The sequence below is a fragment of the Atheta coriaria genome, unplaced genomic scaffold (genome assembly GCF_025399875.1).
Source record: "Atheta coriaria isolate IRGN ID8LTWV9N9 unplaced genomic scaffold, Caltech_Dcor_3.1 hic_scaffold_8_pilon, whole genome shotgun sequence".
In the NCBI taxonomy this organism is placed as follows: domain Eukaryota; kingdom Metazoa; phylum Arthropoda; class Insecta; order Coleoptera; family Staphylinidae; genus Dalotia; species Dalotia coriaria.
The window spans coordinates 4245567-4271561 of NW_027045450.1; the positions used below are offsets into that span (position 1 = coordinate 4245567).

Here is a 25995-nt window from a genome sequence, read left to right on the forward strand (position 1 = left end):
TTAAATGACGTCATGCTCGTAAATTTTGTGGAAGTGTTTTTCGCGATGTTGACCAATCATTTACTCAATTATTTATCGCACACTGTTGCGAAAGCAAGTAATGAGCGCCGCGACCCTGGGACGAACGATATTACATTTATTGAATGCTAAAATTGCGGAAAAAATTCGATAATTTCGGTCTTAAACTTAAATTACAGTTTGCAAGGCTGTGATTGGTTGAGGAGACCATAGCGGCCATGTTGGGTGATGTTTGAACTTTCGTGTCATTAAGTAGGACTAGAAATATATTTTTATTAAAAATATAATAGGTCATTATGTATTTACGCCAATGAACCAATGATACGGCACTAACACGACTCGCATTTGTTATGTGTTTTTTTTTTGTTTGCTTCGTTCCATCAATTCACCATCACGCTTCATGATTGCATCGAGCAAATCATTTACATTATTACACATAAAGGCTGAGAATCTTTCATCCCAATTCACAATTCACACAAAAATCGAATGATGGATCGCTATTAACATAATATTTCAATCGTGTACACACAATGTACAATAACAAGTATTCTTTGCACTGACAGCACTGCAACCTAAGGGTGACCACAGATCAATTGTCTGTTTCCATCCTTATATTTACAAATTACAATTAACTTTAACAATATATGATACATTTAAGTAACTTAAGTGATCAATGACATGGCAAAACACTGGCAACAATTTCTTAAACTTTTAACTCAAATAAAACATATAGATTCATTCAAAGTACGAATAAATAAACAATAAGAATGAGTGTGTTACAACTTGTACAAGAATCCGACGTAAACATAACCTTTAATATAGTAGATCGACCATATGTTGATATTTAAAGTTTATAATTTTGTGCACAAAATTTGAAGTGTGAACGTATATGTGTGTGTGTAGAATAAGTAACGTATTTGCGTTTATAAATTTAGTAAGTTTGAGTAGTAATGTACACGCTTAGGAATAAAGTAGTTCATGCGACGCTCTTCAATATTAGATTAGATTTACTCTCGCGCAAACGGCGCTAATCTCAAGTTTTTTTTTTTCAATAAGGTTATAAATGTAACATTGCTTGTTTTACAAACAGCACTTTGTTTCGCCTGCGCCCCTGCGACTAATTCAAGGGCTTAGGTACTTAGGTCATTAATTTAGTTCATTTTAGGTTATAAACGTTTGTGTGTTGTCACAAAGGATTTGTTTGTTTAGTTTTAAATTTGGAAAATTCTCATATTGGTTATTGTGCGATGTATTATTGATTCTTATTCGTATTCGTCTTTTAATAGGAAATCCAGCCGTTTTTTTCCTTCGGAAAACACCCTGTATACGCTAAGCAAGTCTAAAACTTGGAACTTTTGATATGATGTTGGTTTCCATCAATCTTCGCTAATTTTTCGCTACGGGTCATTAAATTTAATTTGGCAAATTTTATCACTTATCACACTCTCGAGGAATAATCTCTATAAATGCCTAAACTTTGTGAATTTTGTATTGCATGCTACGCTTTTTTGTTTCGTTTTGGTGTATTTTCATTACTCATAAGTTCCCATTTTTCTAAATTACGTTGATACCTGATATTTACTTGCTTAGTTTTTCCAGTGCAGAAGGAAATATATGAAGAGCGCCTGCACGGCAAACATGGCCGCCACGAACATCAGTTGGTCGTTGACGACGACGCTGCCGCGCAACGATTGTCGTTGATTCTGGAGGATTACCTGCTGCAGGTCATCATGGATCTTCTCTAACTGTTGGTCATGTGCTTTCAACGCCTTCTCAAAATTTTCTATCGCCGCCAACACACTAGACAAAATTTATCATGAGTAATTGAAATTGTATGGTTAACAAATTGCATACCCGGCGTTTTCCGGTGAAGATTTCGGCGCTGACTGCGTTGAATCAGAGTGGTACTCCTCTGATTCACTGGCGCTTTCAATGCAGTCAACGTCTGAGGATACCTGCTTGGCGGTTACTTTGCGTTTCGGCTTGACTGGAATGCGTGGCTCGACCTAAAGAATAAATTATTAATTATATATCATTTTTAGGATAATTATTGCCTCCTACTTGATTTGGATCCACGCTGACAATGCTAGCCGTGCGAATCATTGGCGTGGGATGCTTCGTCCGCGTTGCGATTGCATAATTCCACTCGTACTGATAAAGGTCGTTGCGCGGATCCCATGGACGAAGATCCGAGTGTTTGTACACCCACTGGCCCGTTTTGAGATCTTGCTGGAAATAATTGGGCGTCCATTCTTCACATTTTGCCTTGCGTTCCTTTGACAAGGCGCGCTGCGCTTCTTCTAAAGAAGTTTTCTCTTCAGTAGCTGCGCTCATGTCATCACGAGAAATAGCAGCCGAGACATGTTGCCACAACTGTTCAGACTCATGCTCCCCCTGTTGATCAATCGGTACCGTAAATCGGGTAAGTCTGGATCTTCTCACAGTCGGTGTAGGATTCCAGAACACTTTCTGTTCACCGGACCTTCTGTCTTTTATCGTAATCACGCCGTCCCAGTAACCCTCAAGTGTTGCCAGGGTTTCTTTTCCGAGTTTTAAACGACCAGTGATGCAATTTGTTTGTTCAGCTCCGCCCAAAAATGGCTAATAACCAACCAAATTACTCACAAACAACAAAAACAAATCTCAACAACTTACCTTTAATTTAAATTCAATTTCTGTTGAGTATCCAGTCTTTTCACACTCAATTGAAACTTTTCCACCGAGTTCCATACTCAATGTGCCCATTAAAATACCTTTGCAATGAGCATATGGAACTGTCAGAGTGTAATTCTCTCCGCGTGGTAGTAAAGACAAAATGGCGATGCCGTCCAAGATGGCCGAGGTCGAATTACCGTAGAATTTGGATTTTGCGAGGATAGACGCTGTGATGGAGAAGCCCTCCTGACGATTGGTGACATAAAACGCTGATACTGGCGGATGGTGCGACACTTGCTCAGCGATATAAAACGTTTTCGAGCCGTTCGGGTGCAACCAGTGACAACGGAAGGTTTCGCCTAGGATCGGATTGTAGGGTTTCTTTAAACCTTTCGGTTTCTTGTATAATCCAGAGAGGTACCATTTGACAACAGACTTCATTCTCGTAAAAGCATCATCTTCCAGAACAGCACTAAAAATATTATTATTTTATTAAGTAAGATTCTTAATCAAATTGCAGAAATGTAAAACATACTTAGAGAGTATGTCGACGTGATAGTAAGAATCTGTCAGCTTGTCGAGGAATGACCTTGGTTCCAATATGAATGTTGGTAAAACGACTTTGCTGAGATCCATGCCAGGACGCACTTGTTTGACTAGATACCAAATCAAAGATTTGTGTTCATCGGCTAGTTCTTCAACTTGAGCGCCGGCCTAAAAAGACAAAAATGTTGAAAAACAAACCAAAATAATGATAAATGTCTAATTTTGCGTACATCACCGAATTCTTCTTCGCGATTAGGTGTATAAGGCGTCTCTTGTGGTTCCTCATCAACTTCTTCTTCCTTGACGGATACTTCTGATTCAGTTTCGGACGCATCCGCATCCCCTGCACTTAATTGACCCCCATTGTCTGTGTGGTGGCCACCATCACCTAAATCTAATCCCCCGTTAGTGAATCCAATATTTTACGCGCGCACGCCACAGCACTCACCCTGATCAACAAAATGCCGCTCGTAATCCGCTTCGTTCCACTGCGTCTCATGATTTGCACTTCCGCTATGCGTACTCTTATTACTCACACTGCGCACCAGCGCCGAATCATTACGGATTGAAATCTCCAATGCATCCAACCAGCACATACCGGATGCCTGCGACGAGGCACGGAAGATCGTGTGTGAATTTGGCAATGGTTGCACTACAGCACCTTTTGCAGAATAAACAAGAAAACTATTAATAAACAAAAATGTTGACAGGCACTGGAAATACATACCTATTGTTTCATTTTCTGGTCCGCGCGGAGCCCATATCGACTGGTCCAGGGGATTATACAGTTTGAAACAAAATCCGTCCTTCTTACTGGGTCTCTCGATCACTTTGCACGAGTTTAGCAATATTGTGCCAACCCAATGCGCACTCTACAGCACGACAAACACAATGGAAATTATTTTTAGCAATATACAAATATGTGATTGTAATGAACTTACTTTACATTTGGGACTCTTGTACAGCAGCAACATGCCAGGTTTGAGCACACACCACAGTTTGGTCCATGACTTTAGGGTGCCTCGCACTTTCAGCCAATCAGCAAGCACTACCACTGACGGATCCTTCAGAGAGTTTAGCAATTCATTAGTAACTCGCTTTTTTTCCTTTCTATAGTTTTTGCGTTGTGCTTTGTATGATTCTTTTCTTGTTAGCTTTGACTGTGGGTCGAGTTTTTCCACTGAGATAAAGTCCATGGTTTTGTCTATTGTTGCTATTCCTATAAAAATTATTACGGTATATTCAAGACGCCATTTTGATATTTTTAGATGCTTAAGAGTATTTATACATTAAATTTTCATATAAAATTCTAGAAAAGTGTGTAACTGATAAACAAAACTAGCTCTATTCTAACAAATTAAATACAAAAAACAACAACTTAGTTATATAATGAGTAATGATGAATGATGATGCAAATTATGATAATCACAATCGTCATAAGTTAAAGTTGATGTTGTAATTATAGATGTCATTTGTTTATATATTCATCTTGTGGTAAACAAGTTTTTGTTTTAGTGCGTATTATGTACCTGGTGATGCAGGCCCTGGACTATTGTTGAGCGAATCGCTGGACGGCAGCTTCGGCAGGACGTAGAGATGCGTCCGGGAGGCACTCCGCGTCTTGCCTTCATTCAGGGTCGCTGCGTGCGAATGCGCCATCGCGATCGGCGTCGACGGAGCGGTCGCCGGTCCTTGCATTGCCATCTTGCCTCAACGATACAAATAAAAACCTGACAATAAAAAAACAACAAAATCATGATAAGTAACTCGTGATAAGTATAAGTTGATTATTTAAATTTCCGATTACACCGTTTTGTTGCTACATGTATTCGCATCATGCGCATAACAGGAAATAGAATATGTGTAGTGTGTGTGATATGCACTCACTTTTTTGTTTGTTTATTTCCTGCAGCGTTGAGCAGGTCCCTGACGTTTGCGTCTCATCCGCAGGCCTGCAGCTTCTCAGCGCCGCATCTCGCCGCTTATGCGGCATGTGCCATTATCATCCTGCGCCTGCTACGATTCACTTCCGGCTTCCTGCTTTACGTTTCGCAGATTTGTGTGTGCTGTTTTCTACCACACAAGTGTGCAGAGACTTTTCGTGGCTAGAACTAAGTCGAGTCGTGTCGGGTGCTGTTTGTTGCGTGCGGTGCGTGCAGGTGCCGGGCTCGCTACTGCCTGCTAGCCTGCTGTGTTCCTGCGAGCGACAATCGACATTCGGATTCGACTCGGCGACGGGCGACGGACGACGTCAAAACACGCAGCGCGGCGCGCATTGCGCACTCGTCACTGCGACACGGAGTCTCTCACACGCATACACACACTCGTTTGCCCTGAAACGACCACAATTACGAATTACGAATTAATTTAATTAATTGCACGCCGCGAATGAAGAAAATTAACGCCTACGATCACGGCGAGTTGAATTTTATTAGCGATGATAAGATGGAGTCATCAGAATGATGACGATCATTTGTTTTTTGGCAAACAAGCGTCGCAATTGCAGTTAATTTTAGTGTTAATGTAAAAATACCACGCAATATGTAACCAGAAGCATGTACAGCGTTTTGAAACAAATATTTTGCTGCGTGTTATTTATGTTGTTGCTCAACTTTGGACAAGTTTGAGTGATTTACGAAACTATTTTTGTTAAAGTTTTTACTATAGGCAACTTATATTACTGCTCACATTCAGCGCGTCTAAAACTTTTTCAGTCATACTCAGTAACCATAATTTAATAATTATTGAAACAATAATAGTAAATAACTAAAACAGACAAAGCATACACATTCAATTTGAAATTATTTACCGTTTTTATTCTCTTGTTGATATCCAGTTTGACAGAAATTAAGGTTAAACCACAACTAAATTTTTAAATTTTTGCAAAAACGAATGAATGTTGATTATATTGAATTGTTCTGTTAATTTCGGGTAAATACAATTTTGCACTTTGCACAATGTTCAAAATCACCGACCTAAAACCACCAACGGTTGCACGGTGACTGTGTGATGTTTGATTGGTTACATAATTAATGCAGAGGAAACTATGAAACAGTCGCGATGTTGGCCGCAAGTTCTGAGTCGCGGCCGCTTGATTGTGATTAAATTTTCATAACTTGAGACTTGAATAATTACTTCGCACAACAATCACACACAAAGTCAGTTTTCGTATGCGTGAAATGGTTTTCGTCTTTGTGTGAAGCCCGCGTTCCGCACGCGTGTATGTTGGGCAGCATAAATCAAAATAATATATGAATAAAAAGAGAGTGCCATGCATAATTGATGGCGGCGTGTGAAAGAGTGCATTTATCGATCGAAACCGTACGCTGGAGGCGCAAAGCAATCGGCAAAGTATTTCAAGATCAAATTGACGCATTAAATATGGATTATGGAAAATGTGCGCAGCGTGGAAATCGCTCACACAGTTTTATTCGTATATCAACTGCACAACATTCGAGCGTGTGATGATTTTTAATTCTCTTCAAGCACATATAGGCAACCAAATATACAGATATTATTAACTAAAACAGTTATAAATAATATCTATCACAAAATAATATTTTGATTGACATTTTAAAGGTCACTAATGTAAACATTTGTTGATTTCGTATTTTTGGGCCTTGCTAGTTGTGCTGTCCCAATTTATTTCTTTCTTTGTGTAATCCTGGAACCAGTTTGATCGGTTCTTCGGCCAATCTGGCCATAGCAAACGTCTTCACGAAACCAAAGTAAAAAATAAACCGATGGTCGTGGAGATTGTGCGGTCAGTGCACTCTCCCGAGATTGCCAAATAAAATGCTGTGGTTTATCGCGTTTGTCGTGTAAATAAAAAATAAACGCGGCGTATCATAAAACGATCGGATAACTGTAGTTTTCCGTATAATTTTCGTTAGCGATCTTGAACTTGACACACAGATATTCGTTTATAAACTATAAATTATCTTGTCAATGACATTGATTGCCAATTTGTGCGTTTACAGTAAACTTGAGCCAAAATATGTCACAATTTTGAAGAAACATAAAAAATACATATTTTTTTTGGTTACAATTTAACCTAATTAGTTATAACTTTGATTAAAAAACATAAAACGTGTTTGTAACCGGATAAATTTTTGATAAAAGTGAATCATTGTATTAATTCGCTTGTCACCACAAGCAAAACAAACAAAATCACGTCGATGGGGACGACGCGACGTTCGGTCAACAAGCACATTATCATTCTGTGTGCACTGCGATGCGTTGCAATTCAAAGGTGCTTCGAAACCTTGAACTTGCATGAGCAAAAAAGGCAAAGATATAAACATAAATCGAAGATAATCACTTTGCTATTGTTTCATGTTGTATTGTTGGTTGCCTAGGACCTAACCTGCGCACAAAACGTACATGTTCCAATTCCTACATTTTCTTTTCTTTTGTTATTACCTACATTAGTAGATTAACAAATTACGGAAGTGTTACGACACGTGCCGCTCGCGTCCATTACACGATTAGACAAACGAATATAAATTTAAAAAAAGGTCGATAAGGCGTGCATCACGTTCGACGCCATGTTTTCCACGTTCAAGTTCATTTTCTAGTTCTTCCTGAGCTTATGATATGCATACTTATCTAGCATTCAACGACACACTTTGAATACTCATAATCTACGCTTTGTTTTTCTGCGCTTCTTTTTCGTTAATGTATTTGTCGCGTTCGAGTTGCGGCGATAAACACAAGAAGCAGAAGACCGATCGATGCGAGTGAGATCGCCGCTTTACAAGTATAAAAGGCACTTGGGCACGGCGGTCATTTACCAGTCGAGTTGTAACCGGTGAAGAAGAGTCCACAAGTCAACAATCTCATTAAGTGCCGCAGGATCAGGATGAGGGCACTGGTTATTTTTGCGTGTTTGTGCTTCATTGCACTTCAAACTGATGGTAAACCAATTTTTAATTAAAAAAAAAACAAAAAAATATTTTAATTTTTTTTGAATTCAGCTACACCAGCAAGAAGTGTCTGTTACTTCAGTAACTGGGCAATTTACCGTCCAGGCCATGGAAAGTATGGAATTGACGATATACCTGTAGATCGCTGCACGCATCTGGTGTACTCCTTCATAGGTGTAAGCAACGCCACCTGGGAAGTTTTGGTTCTTGACGAAGATGTCGATATTAAAGACCGAGGCTTCGAGCGTTTTGTAGGCTTGCGCGCTAAATACCCACAAGTCAAATATCAAGTAGCTCTTGGTGGTTGGGGTGAAGGAGGAGAGAAATACTCAGCCCTTGTGGCTGATAAAAACAAGCGTGATGTGTTCATTCGCAGCGCTGTTAACTTCATGAACAAATTCAAATTCGACGGGTTTGATTTGGACTGGGAGTACCCGGGGGCAACTGATAGAGGTGGCACCTTTGCTGATAAAGATAGGTTCTACTATTTTGTTCAAGAATTGAGAAGGGCCTTTGATAAAGAACAAAAGGGATGGGAGATTACTATGGCTGTACCCATTGCTAAGTTTAGGTTGGATGAAGGATATCATGTTCCGGAATTATGCGAGTATGTTATTTTCAAAATGGCTGCTTTACAACTATTAAAATGGCGGGTATTATTTTAGAATGTTGGATGCTATCCATGTGATGTCTTATGATTTGAGAGGAAACTGGGCTGGATTCGCCGATGTCCATTCGGCACTTTATAAGAGACCTCATGATCAATGGGCTTATGAAAAACTTAATGTGGTACGTTTCTTATACTTAACCTTAAAATTCTTTGTATTTTTGTTTTGGATTCATTTTTATAATTTTGTTTCTTAGAACGATGGTTTGCTTCTCTGGGTAAACTACGGATGTTCTCCTAAGAAACTTATCGTTGGTATTCCCTTCTATGGCCGCACTTACACGCTGAGCAACAGTAACAACAACTACGAGCTAGGCACCTATATTAATAAGGAAGCTGGTGGGGGTAATCCAGGCAAATACACCAACGCTACTGGTTTCATTTCATATTATGAGATCTGTGAGGATTTATTGGAGAAAGATAATGGCTGGACTGTCCGCTGGGACGAACATGGTAAAGTCCCCTTCATGTACAAGGGTAATCAATGGGTTGGCTATGAAAATCCTGAATCCGTTCAGATCAAGATGGATTTCATTAAGAAGATGGGTTATGGTGGTGCTATGACTTGGGCTATTGACATGGACGACTTCAATGGACACTGCGGTCCCAAAAATGTCCTCATGGAGATTCTATGGGCCAATATGAAAGACTATCAAGTACCGGAACCTATTATAGCTACTACTAAACGCGTAGGAATTATAAATTTTAATAAACTAAAACATAATATTATATTAAAAATTAATTTTTAGCCGGAATGGAGTAGGCCACCAAGCACGCCTTCTTCCGAACCACTCCCACCGGCGCCTGAAGCTCCAGCTACTACTCAACGCCCACAACAGGAACAAACTACAAGGAAACCGGAAAAGCCTACTCAGAAACCGCCAGTAGCTGCTGCGCCTGCAACCACTCAAGCACCAGCTGTTACAGGAGGTTCAGCGGGTAAACCATGCGGTGGGTCTGATTACTTAACGCACGAGGATTGTTCAAAATACTACCGTTGTGTGCATGAGAAATTGATGGAGTTCTCCTGCGAGCCCGGGTTGATCTATCAACAGACAAGTCATATCTGCGATTGGCCTGCAAATGCTGATCGTGATGAATGTCGCAAAGAATAATTTATTATAAACAGACAACGAGCACAAAACAACTTGGTAAATATCACATTAAACAAAAGACTGTAGGCTTAAGTTAATTTATGTTTAATAAAAGTTTGGAAACAATAAGTTGGGAAATATTTTCTTAAGTTTTAAATATTGCTATGTGATATATAAGTTGCCTATATTATACCTACTTTAACTAAAATCATTAAATCTAAATAATTTTTTCCTGCAATCTTTTTCATCTATTTATTAAATATTATTTAATTGTATTGCTGAACATTTCCAAACTTATTGTTTGAATCTTCCTCTGCCTTTATTTATAAATTTTATTTTATGTTAAAATAGTTTGCGGTTTCCCGCGAGGTGTCGCTAGTGTAATGTTAGTGTATGTAAATTGACAGCGTGGAACTCGCTGTGGCAGAAACAAAACACGTAAGAAGTTATTCAGTGAATCCGGTGTGGAATGTGGCGAACACTGCCGAATTTGTACTGATGGCCACGTACACGCCGCATCTGACAATCAACCCAGTGCGAATTGTGTTCATCGACCAGCATAATCGGTCATTCCGTTATTGGGTGAGCTTAGGCCGTAACAAACATCTGTTTGGGCGCTAACCTCCAAGTGAGGTGACACCTCTCAAACAAATGCTTGCTGCCGCGGCGAGACCGACGCCGAAGTCGAAGAGTGCACGCGGCTCTTGCCCTCGGCGAGCGAACGTGCAGACGCTGCAGAGGTGATGGCCGGCCGAGTGGTGGCAGGCGGTGGTCGGAGAATGCACCGCGCGCCGCCAGCGTTCACCTTTCACGAAAACCGCGCGCTCCACGCGCCGCATTCCAATCGCGTCGCGCGCCGCGAAACCATCCCGAACCAAATTCAAATCACCGCCATCCGCAACACAACCATCGTACCCGCAACGTACACGTAAGCCTAGCGAAAACAAAAGTTCGAAAAGTACAAACAATATGGCTGCGCTCCGTGGACTGGAAGCCAACGCACGCCGGCTGCTAAAATCATCTGGTCAGGAACACCTGCTGGATTTCCTCAGCGATGATCCGCATGAACGCGAAACCTACCTCAAGGAATTACTCACCATAGACTACGAAGAGATGCGCGAGCTGTTCCAACGTGCGACTGAGAACAGCGGTGCGCAGGTCCAGAAGTTGGACGACCTCATGCGCCCATTGGCTGAAGATCAAATCGAGGCGGAGGTGAGGGCGGATCCAGGGCGTCTCGAAGAATATCGCACTCGCGGATTGGAGGAGATCTCAAAGGGGCACGTCGGTGTTATTCTCATGGCAGGCGGACAGGGCAGTCGCCTTGGTGTCTCTTATCCTAAAGGAATGTATGACGTTGGTCTTCAGAGTAAGAAAACCTTATTTCAATTGCAGGCAGAACGCATTCTAAAGGTTCAACAACTTGCCGCTCAGCGCCACGGAAGACATGGTGCCATCATTTGGTACATCATGACATCAGCGCCAACTTACGACGAAACCTTAAACTTCCTAAAATCGAACAAGTACTTCGGATTAAATGAAAAAGACGTCGTCATTTTCAAACAGGGTTTATTGCCGTGTTTTAACTTCGATGGTAAGATTCTTCTGAGTCGCAAGAATGAACTAGCACTTGCTCCTGATGGTAATGGTGGAATTTACAAAGCGTTGGAGGTAAACGGCGTTTTAGACGATTTCCGAAAGCGAGGTGTTCTGTATTTGCATTGTCACTCCGTGGATAATATTCTAGTCAAAGTGGCGGATCCGGTGTTTGTCGGATACTGCGTGGTGAAGTCCGCCGATGTGGGCGCGAAGGTAGTCCAGAAGAATTCGCCTACCGAGTGTGTAGGAGTGCTCTGCTTGGTTGAGAATATAGTACAAGTAGTGGAGTACAGCGAAATCACCGAAAAAACCGCAAATCTGAAGAACCAAGATGGCGAACTCACTTTTAACGCTGGCAATATATGCAACCACTTCTTCTCCGCCGAGTTTTTACGACGCATCGCCAAGTTGCAAATGCCGCTGCATGTCGCAAAGAAAAAAATTCCGCATGTCAGTAATTTAGGCGAATTTGTCAAGCCGACCGAACCAAACGGGATCAAAATCGAGAAATTCGTTTTCGACGTGTTCGCCTTTGCGGATAAGTTTGTCGCGTGGGAAGTCCCGCGAGAATCTGAATTCTCCGCGCTTAAAAACGCCGACAGCGCCGGTAAGGATTGTCCGGCGACTGCCAAACAGGATCTGTATCGTCTGCATAAAAATTACCTGCAGCGTGCTGGCGTTGGAGTTGTTGGGGATGAGGTGGAAATCCCGCCGAGTGTTTCCTACGGTGGCGAGGGTTTGGATGCGTGGCGGGGCAAGACTATTGTCGGCCCTGCGCTGATTAAAGACTAGTAGTTTTTTTACTGCGCGAAATTATACCGTACTTAAAAATCTTTTAAATATACTGTAATTATATCGACGCGGATCTAGCAAGTATTTTGAGATATTTTGAGATACAAAGATGCAAGATTATATATAAATATATGAGATAATTAGATAAATTATTGTGTACATTGTATGTTTGTACTGATATGATGCTTGATTGATTGCGATAAAGACAAATATATGCTGTTATGATGTTATGTATAAGGTTGTAAGAAATTGTTATTATATTTTATCACATTATTTTGGTTTTTTATCGCTAAATTTTTAAGTTTTTATTGAAGGCGACAAATTGGTTTGATATAAAGAATATGGATTATTCCACCATATTTTTTTAAACCAATTTTCGCATAAGATTTGACTGGTTACTTGAGTGTTTTTGAGAAAAATATACTCATGGTGGTTTCCAGTACATGTGGAGAGGTTTTTTTAAAGAAATTTGCCCATAACTCGCGAATTAGCAGGATTTTTGTAATTTTTCTTTGTTATTTTAACTTGATAGACGCCCAAATGCATTAAATTCTTAAGTTTATGCACAGAAAAATTGTTTTTGGGGATGATCCTAAGCAGTTTCAAGAACTGTACGCTAAACTCAACGAAAAAGTAATTTTTTCTCATTTAAACAATTGCATTTTACATTACAAACATTAAAATTTATTAGTTTGTTCCTGGTTAGTGTTTTTTCTGTTTATTTACAGTCATCTTGCTCTTAATATTTATTTTTGCACTTAAAATAACTTTAATTTCTACTTACCGGTGTCATTTCACTGTAATCAACATAATTTTATTAACTAATTCTTAGTTAATCTGATATAAACTTGCGCAAGTATGAAAATATTCATAAATTTGCGTTTATTGTTATTTTTTAGTTTCGCTTTTTGATTTTAGATTGTTGTTACAAAGAATACATTACATAAAAATCAAAAATTCATGTTTTTGATTACGTCGGGATTTCATTCGCACCTTCACCCGCGTTCGTGGTGCGCGCGAACGCATTAAGCAGTATTTTAAAGTTCAATGTTCATGCGCCTAGATGCGAAACGAATCAAGCGCGGTTTAAAGGCATTCTCGGCGGCGAAGTGAAAGTAGAAATATCACTTTTTAGTCTGGCACTACTTCGCCGACCACCGACAAACACAATTCTCGATCGATCGATCGTAGCAAGCGATTAAAATACGTTCGAACGTTGAAATTGAAAATTAAGTATCTGCACATATTCAAATTCTGGAAATACCACCTAATAATAACCTGCTAGATTAAAATTTCAAATTATACACACTACGTGATAGAACACAAGCATTTTAAATGAACGTGTTTTTCTTATCTTTGCTTGAAATATATATTTAAACGTTTAATTTGCACAATAATTATTGATTTAATTGTAAAGTATTTCTTTTTTTTGCTTGCCATCATAGAGAAACAAAATTAGAGCAATTGTAGTGTGTATAATACACTTCCTTTTGTATCTGCTTATCAGTTTCGGTGACTCGCAAAGTGTGGAAACAAACAAAACATAACGAGTTATCTCTCTATATTTATTTAACTCAGTTTGTATCGTATAGCTTTGCTATCAAATATTTTGCGTAATATCTACGTTAATTGCTAATTTTACTTACATATTACAAGTAAAATTTACACTAAAATACACTAAAATATGATAACATAAGGATGCCGCCATTTTAATCTATGAAAGAATGTGAAAACAACTAATATTTCCACGAAAACTATAAAAACGCAATCCGGGATATTTTATCTCCACTATCAGTAGTGAGGATGAATGAAATACAGTTAATACTTTAAATATTTGTTCTGAGAACTGAGCGCAATTTTTTCAGGTATTAGGTACAAGTTTTAATACAAATAGAGTTCAATAGGTTCGATTGAGTGTGATCTAGTTAAGGATCAATTGAAAAGTACAATATCTGTGATATAAAACTCATATTGATAAGATTATTGACAGACACATTGACTCAGTTTTCATATCTGGATATTTTTTTCTGTTAGTTAGAAAACATTGAGAATGTTTAACAATACATGTAGGTTTTGTTCAAATCTGTAGTTTCCTTAGGCAACTCATTATACACAAATCTTCAATGAAATCTGTATATAATAAATTCTGTAATTAATTCTATATAGTAAATTCTGTAATTCTGGAAATTTTTAAATTTAATTTTTGGTCTCTCATAGATAATTGAATTTTACATCGATTATTTTAGAAATTTTTTGACAACTTTTATTGAAAACTGCATTTGGCATGAAAAAGAAAAAACTTTGGCCTTTTTAATGACGAAATCTTTTTGCAACAAATGCAGGCTGTTTAATAATTAGAATTTTCGAATTCTGATAGATTATTTAATTGTAGATCAAACATTTATGTAGCATTATTCTAATCATTGACTCTGTAGGCCCTATTTACAATTTTAATTAATAATAATTTAAAAATTAGTGATTTTAGCCATGGTGTTGCATAAAACGATTATTGATCGCTACCCTGCACCAATGAGCAACGTTATACCTTTGTTGAGTCGAATACTATCGTGAGCTAGACGCATTATTATGAAGGCCATTAATCACGAGAAGGAATTTTACGCGCTGTTGTATTGGGTTTTGTTGACCTGCGCAGCAGCAAGCACAGGTTTTAGCTTCAGAAGTACAATATACCTACTGTAGAATATGGGTAGATAACCTCTTTAATGCAGCGCTGTGATTGGCTCTGTCATTATACACGATCGTTTATAATAATTATAACTCCGACATTTCATGTTTCCTGATCTGTTCTGTTATCGTCAGTTTACTTATTGATAAAATGTCTGAGCAACATGCAGAAGAACAAGCAAATACCGCAGATGTACTACCTGAACGATCAAAAAAGGCATACTTGACTGTCTATGAAGCATATACCACCTGGAAATCGAAGGAGAAAATAACATACACATCAGAACCAGTATTATTGGCCTATTTTAAGGAATTGTCAAATGTGTACAAACCATCATCCCTCTATTGGCACTTTTCATTGCTCAAAACCACATTGCCTGTACAGGAGAATGTAAACATTGAGGATTATTATGAACTGCAAGCATTCCTAAAAGATAAATCAGAAGGCTTTGAAGCCAAAAAGACTCTGACATTCAACTCAGATAACATCAAAGACTTTTTAGCTAATGCACCAGATGAGGATTATCTTCCCACAAAAGTAAACAAAGTAAAATAAATTAGAATAATTAAATAATATAAGATTAAATTTACAGGTTGCATTAATACTGGGAGTTTTGGGTCCCTGTCTATCAATAGAAATGTATCAAATGAAAATGGGGGATCTGCAGGATCTTGGAACAGCACTCTTAGTAAATCTACAAGTTAGTCGGACAAAGCAATATAGAAAGTTCATCATTTCTCATCCGTTTTATGAGATATGCAGTAAATACATCAGTGGTCGAATGGACAACCCAGATGCATACTTATTTCAACACTATAGAAAAGGTCACTATATCAATCAACGAATAGGTATCAGTAAATTTATTCGAATGGGAAGGGATGTTGCAAAGTTTCTTAATTTTGACAATTTTGAACAGTATTCAGGACATAGCTTTAGAAGTTCAGCTGCCAATATTATTGTGGATGCAGATGGTAATATTAGTAGTAAACCAAGTGCGCCTGCGCGTGAACTTGTCTCAACATACACAAACAGTTCTAGTAATTCTAGTAATAGTATTGTGCAGATGAGTGCATCTAATGAAACTAGTGAAGTTGATGAAAGTGAAAATGTTGAGCAGAGCAAGACTGATGAGTCTTTGAATTTTGATATCTATACAAGACCAAGAATAACTTTTACTAATTGTCATAATATTACTATAAATATTAATATTATTACAACTAAGTCGAATAAAACTGAAATAAATTAAATATTAAAGGAGTAATATTTTAATAATAATGTTTTATGATAGTTGAATGCGTTTTAACTAAAGATTTATGTTATTATTTGAAGTAATTTCATAAATTACGTATTCCAAAACGATGCATTTCTATTTTATTTACAATTTTAACATTGGTATGTACAATTAGTATATACAATATTTGAAATATTTATTTATTTATAATTTTTCGTGAATATTGGATTTACAATTTATATTTGGAGTTGACATGTTTCATCAGTTGGCATCTTCATAAATCTTAAACAGTAAATCCAATATTCACGAAAAATTATAAATAAATAAATATTTCAAATATAAAAATGGATTACGTATTCGCCAAAGAAAGTAATAGTATATACAAATTAGTAAATACAAAACTGGGGACTTTTCATACCAACTGTCATCATCTCTGCGCAAAATCCCCTAGATTTTGATGTCACTTGTCAACGACAAGTGCTACAACAGCTGATAACCAGTAAATAAGCCGACAGGCAATATATAATAACTAGTGCAATAAATAATACTAATTTCCATACCTAAACATGCATCGGTAGTATAATATAGTTAAAGAATTCAAAAGCAGTTTTACAATGGCACAAGCCAAGCAATCCCCACAGGAATTCCTCCGCGACTCATTTACGCCCCAGATCGGTGTTCTGTGCAGTGCCAGCGCTGAATCACTGTGCAACAAGAACAATCTCAGTTTCATTGAGTTGCTGCAGCCCTTCTGCCGACTCAGTACAAAACTACACTATAAGGACCCCAATGGGAGTGCTGTTACATTGGAAAACTTCAAGATAACCTTGGTTGATGTACATGCAAAGCCACCAGTCACACAACTTGCAAGGAAGTTTTTGAATTCATCAGTGAGTGAGTCCAGTGTCCCACGTTTGGTAAAATTTAACATTGGGGAATATGCGGTGGAGATACCCAATGGGGCGCCGTGGTTTGAGGCATGGAGGGAAACATTTTTTCATGTGCAATATCCTCCTGATCATGAGTTTACTAAACATTTGTTAGGATGTATGCTGGTGGTTTCTACATCAGATCCTAATCCAATTGAAGCTATGGAGGGATTGATGACACAACTTCAACAACTGCAGAATACATCTTTGTCTAAGTTACCCAAATGGTTTGGGACCAGTATATTGAATTATTTTGTTATTTTACATGAGAATCAAAGTGAGAATGATTCAAAGTAAGTTTTATTATGAGATGTTTTGAATATAGCAGTAAATGGTTTAATTTATATTTTCAGGGCTTTGGAAATATATGAAAGAATGAAAGTTGCATATGGCAGCATGAATTGTTTCCTTCTGCGCATGAATTCACGCCCGGTGACATCAACAGGTGAACCTTTGCCAGATCCTTGGAGTAAATTTATAAATCCCCGCATGGTGGCGCTCGCATCGTCCACGAATGAAACTGCAAGTCCTGAGCAGTCGCCTACGTCGAGTCGTGCATTCCCTTCTGGACTAGAGCTTGCACAGGAGATGGGCGAACAAGGGGCGTTACTTTACCACCCACTCAGCCCGGAAACAGATGAGTCCATGGATGTCACTGCGCCGCCTACTGATATGCAAACTTCACAGCATACAGCGCCACCTGTCCTACATGGCGCTTGTCTTTCCACTGAAGATGTTGAGCAAATTAAACATTTAGTTGTTGAGTTTACCACACGGGGCTTATTACCACATGTGGAAAGACAGATTAATCAGCTTAGTGATTTCGTTGCGAACAAGAAGGGTGTGAGTCGGAGTTTGCTCAGCGCCACCAAGCGATGGTTCACTCCGAATAAACCGACGTCGAACAGCGCCACCATTAATACTTTGACGTGAGTTTTACATGCGTTTCATTGTGTAGAGATTATAATTGGGGTTATATATAATTTAGGTATCCACCTGATGCTCCAGAGCTCCAAATTAGACGCCTGGGTGATTTATATTTCATGTTTGGTCATTATGCCATGGCGTATCAGGCATACCACACCGCAAAGCGAGAATTCATGGTGGATCAGGCTTGGTTGTACTGCGCCGGCGCACTTGAAATGGCCTCATTGGCTGCATTCATGGCGAATGAACCGTCGCGGAAAAGTTTTGACTACATGGAAGAGTCAATCAACACATATCTGAATACTTGCAAGTAGGTTCGGTGGTGATTTGCGAATAAACCTTACAATTAATATGTTTTTAATAGAATGCCACAGTTTGCCACGAAAGCCACACTCCTTTCTGCAGAATGTCTACGTGGACAATCAATGTACGGCGAAGCTGCCCATCAACTCATCCGGATGGCATCGGAAGACTCCGATCTGCGTTCGGCTTTGCTATTGGAGCAAGCAGCGTATTGTTTCTTACAGTGTTCGCGGCCAACCATGGTGAGAAAATACGCTTTTCACATGGTTCTAGCTGGGCATCGATTTACGAAGGCTGGACAAAGAAAGCATTCTCTGCGTTGTTACAAACAAGCGCATCAGATCTTTGAGAATCATGGATGGAACCTTGCTACAGATCATATCCTGGCAAGCATTGGCAGATTAGCGAAAAACTTGGACGAATTGGAGGAGGCTATGAGGTCATACGCTAAACTTCTCACGGAGGAGAATCGACAGACTGCTGAGCAACAGGAAGTGTACCTCAAGGAATACCTCACAATACACAGTGTAAGTGCACATTAAATATTACAAATGTTTATATTTATTTAAATTTTACGTGAATTACGTTTAGGATTTGCTCAAAAAGCAAAATAACTTGCTTACTCCCCTTCTTCCATTACCAATTGTGGTGAATGATTCAATAAAAGTCTTGGTTGGACCAACTGCGCCACTGCGCACGCCTGGAAAGGTCCCCGCTGCAGGTGTCTCCCTTTCTCATAGAGAGTCCATCAAAACTCGTCAAAGATGGCTGAAACTCGAAGAGATGCTCGTCCAGGAAGCCCAAGGATCCACACCAATGATCTTCCGCCCTGCCGCTACACTATTCTCAGGCGCGGACATAGGAACCGCTAGTCCCATTGCAGTAATCGGCGAACCAATTCAAGTTGCTGTTGAACTAAGAAACCCTCTTCAGATATTACTTAACCTCAAAGATATTCATCTCCTGTGGCACGTTAAGGATGCTGGTAATCGTCTGGCTGCGAATGAAATCGTTGGTCATAATGTAGAAAATTTCATGAAGACGCACCTCTTGAAGAGTGTTGTGGTACAAGCGGGCGAAAGACAAGAGGTGGTGTTGAGTGTTACCCCATTGGCTGTAGGGGAAGTATGTATAAAAGGTATTGGCTACAGTCTGATTGGAGCGAATAACTCAGAGCATGAGATCATCCTCAGGGGTAAACAAGTTTTCAACATCAAAACAGCCAAGAAGAAGAAAGATGGTCCTCCTGCACCTGCAAGTGGCGAGGAGAGGAAGATTGAGATTAAAATCGTACCGTCAGCGCCATGTTTGCAGGTTAGTTTCTGCGAGATGAATGCTGAGTTACTCCGGAATGAACTTCAAGAAGTCTCAGTTGAACTGCGCAACGTTGGGTCGGTACCCCTGCATAATATTTACATGGCCACGTCGCAACCTCACCTCCTTTCGAGTTGTGAATTCCAGGCAAAGGATGATGATGATGGCGCTACGGTCACTTCCGGTGCGACGCGAGAAAAGGAAGCTCGCAAGAATCATGTATCATTCCTTCCGCTGCCTAACAAAGTACTTGCACCCGGTCAGTTTTACAATGTGCAAATATGGCTGAAGGCACCGGAAGTCATCGGACCGGCCGCCATTGATCTTTTAATCTATTACGAAAATGTCGATCCGGCAGCTGTGCCGCGGTACAGGTTAGTCCGCCATGTTTGGCACTTGTCGATTCAAGAGTCTATTAAAGTCGACGCTAGCGCTATGCAGAGCTGCGCATCGAAAGATGTCGAACAACTGGCGTTGATGGTGCGTGCGACTAACCTCAACAAGATTCACCACGCCATTTTAACGGAAATTCGCTTGTTGACTGCAGCGCTCCTGAGTCGCGATTGGGTTCTATCGGCGGATACAACGCCGCCTGCCAATATAAAACTTGAGTCACAAGCAAGTTACTACTTGTTTCTCAAGATGCGGCGAGAAACACAAAACCGCAATATGGCGCAATTAACCAATAATAAAAATGGTAAGAATAATTACTCACAGGTCGCGTTTATATCGGATGGAGAAGATCCCAGTGTAACTAGTAATTCCGCATGTTTGGACTTTGCGAAACGGAACGATCGAGAAAGGGCAAACGTATTTGATCCCGAAGAGGAAATAACGCCATCTTTGAATATACGAAAACGAGACGCCATGTTGGTTTTGAGATGGCGTGCAAATGTTACGGATAGCTCTGGGCGGCATCGAGTAGTTTACGGACAAAATCAAATTCCTATTCATGTAACACCCTCTTCGTATGCTAAAAATGCGCCAGTTGTTTCAAGCGACGATGTTATTACCCAAACGGAAAGCTTTGGGGAGGTGGCTATCGATGTTACGCCATCTTTGCATTATGGTGATAATCAAATAACCTACAATCTGTTACATCCAGCGTGTGTTACACATGATTTTACAGCGAAAAAGCTGTGTGTGGTACCTGTGAAATTGTTGCTACATAGCGTTGCGGCAGTACCATTGATTATCAAGGTTCACACGTTAGGAACAAGCAGGTAATTAAGATTATTCTTTGATTTGCGTTCAATTTAATGTCTTAAATATTTAATTGAGGCAAAAATGCTTACAAGTAGCAAATTTTAGCATAATATTAACTTTAATAAAATATGATTGTCTTTTTTCAGTGAAATATCACCACCAAATCACAACAGTCTTTTCTACCCATACTCATCGCGTAATTTCCGGTGGATCAAACTCGGCAGTGCTTCGAGAACGATAGAACCACTTTCGTCGATAAGTATCTCTCTAACAGTGGCGGTTTTAGGCCCTGGCACGTATGACCTAGGCTCACGATTAGAAATCTGGTGTCATGGCGTCGATGTGCCTCACGAGGCCATTTTACAGTCATGTCGGGTGCATTCTTCGCTAATAATCGCAAGCACTTAGAAAAATTGTATATATCTTAGTCGATTTTTGTTATTCTACGGTGGCCACGTACAATTATCGCAATGTATTGTACTTTCGATGCGCTATTCGAACGCAATAAGTGGTCATTGTATTTAATTAATTAGCGCCACCAGTATCATAATGATGAACTATTCACAATTTTCATTCCAAGTGTTAAGTCTTATTTTATTGTTTGATGCATTATTTGTGAATTTGGTATTTAAGAACGACTTAGGATTTGTTGTCGTTGATTTTTGCAGGTTTGTTTAATTGAATTTAATCCAGTGATTATTTACACTTTATGAAAGTATTTATTAAATTAAAATTAAAAGTATTGGCAGACATATTATAAAGGAATTGTTTCTCTATCAGGCAGCTTAACATTAATTTTTACATTATGACAATTGTTAAATGTCATTGCGGGTAGTTTGGCAATCTTTTGAAAGTCTATGTTTGTGTCATCATCACTATCACTTTCTTCACTTTGATCACATTCATTCGCCTCTTCAGTATCAGCAACACTGGTTGTCGGTTTGATACGCTCACGTAATAATTCCGGTTTTTTTGAGATAATATTCCCGTCAGCATCCAAAATAATATTTGCAGAGGAGAGTTTAAAACTATGGCCAGAATAGTGTGCTATATTGTCTAATTTGAGAAACTTTGCCACTTCTTTTCCCATTTTGAACAGAGTAGTAATATTCATCACTTTTCCATCAGAATATGGTTGGAAAATGAGCGCGTCTGGGTCATGTAATCGACACCCAAAATACTTTTTACATATCTCATAAAACGGATATGAAATAACGAAATTTCGATGCTGTTTGGTCCGAGAATTTAATATTGTCACTAAAAATGATGTGCCCATATCTTGTAGGTTTCCAATTTTCAATGTGGCTAATTCAGTTGATTGGCAAGCACCAAACACACCAAATATCATTGCAACCTTAAATTTAAATCAATTGTTGATAGATAATTTCAGCCAACACTTGAATGAATACAATTACCTTTGTTGGAAGATACTTATCATCAGGTGCTTTACTTAAAAAGTCTTTCATGTTCTCACCAGTGAATGACAGTGACTGTTTTGCTTGAAATCCTTTAGAGTTGTTCCTTAGGAATAGCAACAACCTAGGGAACTTCTTAATGTTGACTTTCTCCTCCACCAGCAAGGTATGTTTGAGTCTTGAATAGTGAGACCAGAGTGAAGATGGCTTGTGTGAGGTGGATAGTTCAGTAAAATAGTTTAATACATCTGCTTCTGTGCTGGTGGTTGTATTGTTCTTCGCTTTCCAAATGTTGAATGATTCATAAACACTCCAATAAGCCTTCTTGGATTTTTCCGGAAGTTCACTCACGAGTAGTTCTTCAGAAACTTCTTCCATTTTATATGTTTTAAGTCCTAAATAAAATATATCAAATAAAATTTACACAACTTCACAAGAAGACACAATGAAGAACTGCTTTAAGAGAACCAAGAAGTCTTTAAATCCAATGTTTATACATATGTGTTGCCTATGTTAAAGCTACTGTACATAACCATTCCGAGTAAAAATTAAATAATTATATTATTTGTAAAAGTAAAACTGCGTTTCTAAATGTAATTCTTTTTACATTTATCATAACTATGTGTCTACAGAATTGTTTGAAATGCAAAATGATAGAAGCTAAAGTAAATCTTTAATCTTTCATGCAGTAAGGATATGTACTTATATTTACACACTAGCTGACCCGGCGAACTTCGTACCGCCTTATTAATTTTTTACTAACGTTGATGTCGATTCCGTTGAAGTGCATTTCGCGCTTCGCGTTGCTCATCAGTTAGATTTGCTCTTCTATTTCTTTGCCTTGCAGTATTTCGAGATCTGCGGCCTATGTTTGAACGTCTGGCTGGTGGCATTGTTAAAAATCAAAATCCAACTGAAAATTAAAAATTGCTCCCATATATTTTCTGTATAACCGTGTATACCAAATTGTAATATTGTGTAGTTATCAAAGTTACCAAAAATCGATATTAAGCTGTGAACTTACCATGATTAACAAACACTTATTAGCAAACAAAAAAAACTTCTTAGTCTTTAAAACAAAACAAACTTTATCTAAAACCTGTGACAAAAACTTTAATAACCTTATTGTTGGCGCGGCGGGTATGACACAAATTACCACAGATTACTAAATAAGTCATGCGTTCTGAAATCTAACACATAGATATTTACATTAAAATGAAATCATCACTGGTATTATTAATATTACCGGCAAAATCGGTACATTTAATAATATTTATCTATAAATAAATATTCCGTGGCGAGTTATTTCCAAAAATAATAAATTAGTGCGATAGAATTTAATTATTAAGTAACCGCGTTTCCGAACAAACGATGCTCTTTCAATAATATAGTCTATGGCTGAATGACCATTAATGTATATTTTTCAATCTTTCTGAGACATTTTCCAAATATTTTTTTCCGTAAGAACCTTCTACAGAGTATTAGAAAACTACAAAAAAAATCAGCCAAATCGGTCTAGCCGTTTTCATGTTATGGCGTGACAACTGGAAACGGGAAACATTTTTATATATTAATTAATAATATAAGAAGATAAGTCCATTCCTGTTCAGTATATAACGTGTTAGTTATGTGTAACTCCGAAACTGCGATGCGCACTAACGCCATTTACTCTTCGTGGATTTAATCGGAACTAAATTATCAATACCTTGACGTTTGGTCGGCCGTTCCTCTCGTCAGCAAACGGCGAGGAGAAATCGCGCAATTTGCGCACTGAAATCGTCACCATCCATTTCTGGCATCGGTTGTGCAGTGAAAGGTAGCAACGGAGTACCTCCAGCGAAAGATATCTGTGCTCTACAGACGAGCGAGTGCGCTGCCAAGTGATTCGTTACCAGGCACGTAAATCAGTGAAACAATGGCCAGCAACGAACAGAAGGCGCAGCAGTTGATAGCCGAGGCGGAGAAGAAGCTCACCTCGTCAAAGGGCTTCTTTGGCAGTTTATTCGGGTAAGAATCGCGTATCTATAAAGTTACTTTCTCGAGCATGACTCAATTTCTGTCCTAAGTAAAGTGTTAAAATTTCACAATGTTATGGAGTTAATTTTGTATGTTTTAGTGGATCTGCAAAAGTAGAAGATGCAGTTGAATGTTATCAACGCGCGGCGAACTTGTTCAAGATGGCCAAGAATTGGACGGCTGCAGGAAGCGCTTTCTGTGAGGCTGCCAATTTGCATTCGAAGGCTGGGTCTCGCCACGACGCGGCCACTAATTACGTTGATGCTGCCAATTGTTACAAGAAGAGTGATGTTGATGGTATGCATTTTAATCTACATAGTTTATCAGAAATATTAATTTATGTTTATGTATTGTTACTTGAACAGAGGCTGTCAATTGTTTGATACGTTCTATCGAAATTTACACTGACATGGGCCGCTTTACAATGGCAGCCAAACACCATCAGACTATCGCCGAGATGTATGAGGCTGACAGCGTCAACTTGGAGCGTGCAGTCCAGCACTACGAACAGGCGGCGGACTACTTCCGCGGGGAGGAGAACAACTCCTCCGCAAATAAGTGCCTCCTGAAGGTGGCTCAATACGCTGCCCAACTGGAGAACTACGACAAAGCCATCTCCATTTATCAGCAGGTTGCGCAGGCGTCGCTTGAATCATCACTGCTTAAATACAGCGCCAAGGAGTACCTCTTCCGTGCCGCACTCTGCCACCTCTGTGTGGACGTGCTGAATGCGCAGCACGCAATGGAGAAGTTCGTCCAGATGTATCCTGCTTTCCAGGACGCGCGCGAGTACAAGCTGCTTCAGACACTTGTAGAGCACATGGAAGAGCAAAACGTCGATGGTTTCACCGAGGCAGTCAAGGACTACGATTCCATCTCGCGCCTCGACCAGTGGTACACGATGATCCTGCTACGCATCAAGAAGACGCTCAACGACAACCCCGACCTGCGCTGAGCGCCGCCCATCGCCCACCACGTCTACGTCTCTAGTCAGGTGCAATTGAATCGTTTCGCATGGCGCTCCGTATTTGTTATTGTTGCGGTTTTGTTTTCTCTTCAACCTAACCTCTAAGCAACACTGGTTGCGTACGTTAAGTTTGGTTATCGATTCGGTTAAAGCACATTCCTTTTACTCTTAAGTCTTCAGTTAAAAAAGAAAACATGCCGGACACGCGAGACGGACGAAACTTGTTGTCATATTTGTAGCTTCGTAAGTAATCAGTAGGTTTATACACACAACAACATACTCTCACACACACGATGACGACGACGATTTATCTACTATTCAGATTGTAACATAACCAAACTCTAAAGCTAATTCTTAGCGTAAAAACGCATGTAAACAAGGCAAACTAAACAGAATTCATAATGTAAACGGTAAGCGCTATCTCACTATCGGCATAATCAGTCGGTGTGTGGCCGACGCAGGCATGTCCGCAGTCTTGCAATGTTAGATAATAAAACTAAGACGGAGGGGTTTTTTCGCGAACGGGTTCGTGCTGAGTAAGGATGCATACATATGTGTTGGTTTTTAAATATTATGTACGGTATAGGTGACAAGGAAAACAACAATTACAACTCTTATTATTAAGATATGATTACGAATATTACAATTATCAAACTTAATTAATATATCGTTAATTGAAGAAATCGATTTTTAAATAGCACCTAC

General features: G+C 39.2%; 7 protein-coding genes across 11 annotated transcripts; 5 read left to right on the forward strand and 2 right to left on the reverse strand.

Moving 5' to 3' along the window:
• Positions 1–271: 271 nt before the first annotated feature.
• Orp8 (Oxysterol-binding protein-related protein 8) lies at positions 272–5744 on the reverse strand. Of its 2 annotated transcripts, none has more exons than XM_065309468.1 (11): positions 5107–5744; positions 4749–4949; positions 4161–4438; positions 3947–4091; positions 3668–3880; positions 3450–3607; positions 3209–3387; positions 2674–3145; positions 2080–2619; positions 1873–2024; positions 272–1818 (listed from the first exon to the last, which is right to left on the reverse strand). In XM_065309468.1, the coding sequence occupies exons 2-11, from the start codon at positions 4921–4923 to the stop codon at positions 1605–1607; spliced, it is 2526 nt and encodes an 841-aa protein (XP_065165540.1). In that variant the 5' UTR covers positions 4924–4949; positions 5107–5744; the 3' UTR covers positions 272–1604. The 2 variants fall into 2 exon arrangements, with proteins under 2 accessions (XP_065165540.1, XP_065165539.1); XM_065309467.1 differs by having other exon boundaries at positions 3450–3613; positions 5107–5741.
• Positions 5745–7975: 2231 nt separating this feature from the next.
• Cht5 (Chitinase 5) lies at positions 7976–10034 on the forward strand. Its single transcript, XM_065309472.1, has 5 exons — positions 7976–8135; positions 8196–8751; positions 8810–8933; positions 9009–9500; positions 9561–10034. The coding sequence occupies exons 1-5, from the start codon at positions 8081–8083 to the stop codon at positions 9924–9926; spliced, it is 1593 nt and encodes a 530-aa protein (XP_065165544.1). The 5' UTR covers positions 7976–8080; the 3' UTR covers positions 9927–10034.
• A 265-nt stretch (positions 10035–10299) lies between these two features.
• Positions 10300–12569, forward strand: mmy (UDP-N-acetylglucosamine pyrophosphorylase mmy). The gene has a single exon (XM_065309473.1). The coding sequence runs from the start codon at positions 10875–10877 to the stop codon at positions 12294–12296; it is 1422 nt and encodes a 473-aa protein (XP_065165545.1). The 5' UTR covers positions 10300–10874; the 3' UTR covers positions 12297–12569.
• Positions 12570–14994: 2425 nt separating this feature from the next.
• Positions 14995–16239, forward strand: LOC135797070 (uncharacterized). Its single transcript, XM_065309249.1, has 2 exons — positions 14995–15519; positions 15575–16239. Exons 1-2 carry the CDS (start codon positions 15133–15135, stop codon positions 16226–16228), a joined length of 1041 nt encoding a protein of 346 aa, XP_065165321.1. The 5' UTR covers positions 14995–15132; the 3' UTR covers positions 16229–16239.
• Positions 16240–16715: 476 nt separating this feature from the next.
• l(3)76BDm (trafficking protein particle complex subunit 8 homolog l(3)76BDm) lies at positions 16716–21668 on the forward strand. The gene is made up of 6 exons (XM_065309337.1): positions 16716–17435; positions 17496–18071; positions 18131–18379; positions 18434–18899; positions 18964–20909; positions 21039–21668. The coding sequence occupies exons 1-6, from the start codon at positions 16828–16830 to the stop codon at positions 21298–21300; spliced, it is 4107 nt and encodes a 1368-aa protein (XP_065165409.1). The 5' UTR covers positions 16716–16827; the 3' UTR covers positions 21301–21668.
• LOC135797130 (uncharacterized) lies at positions 21589–23701 on the reverse strand. 4 transcript variants are annotated; one of them, XM_065309339.1, is made up of 5 exons: positions 23554–23701; positions 23429–23497; positions 23071–23220; positions 22308–22702; positions 21589–22246 (listed from the first exon to the last, which is right to left on the reverse strand). In XM_065309339.1, exons 3-5 carry the CDS (start codon positions 23198–23200, stop codon positions 21647–21649), a joined length of 1125 nt encoding a protein of 374 aa, XP_065165411.1. In that variant the 5' UTR covers positions 23201–23220; positions 23429–23497; positions 23554–23701; the 3' UTR covers positions 21589–21646. The 4 variants fall into 4 exon arrangements, with proteins under 4 accessions (XP_065165411.1, XP_065165413.1, XP_065165410.1 ...); XM_065309341.1 differs by having other exon boundaries at positions 23024–23220; positions 23332–23497; XM_065309338.1 differs by having other exon boundaries at positions 23332–23497; positions 23554–23700.
• Positions 23702–23985: 284 nt separating this feature from the next.
• Positions 23986–25973, forward strand: alphaSnap (Alpha-soluble NSF attachment protein). Its single transcript, XM_065309475.1, has 3 exons — positions 23986–24314; positions 24424–24620; positions 24689–25973. Exons 1-3 carry the CDS (start codon positions 24223–24225, stop codon positions 25276–25278), a joined length of 879 nt encoding a protein of 292 aa, XP_065165547.1. The 5' UTR covers positions 23986–24222; the 3' UTR covers positions 25279–25973.
• The last annotated feature ends 22 nt before the right edge of the window (positions 25974–25995 follow it).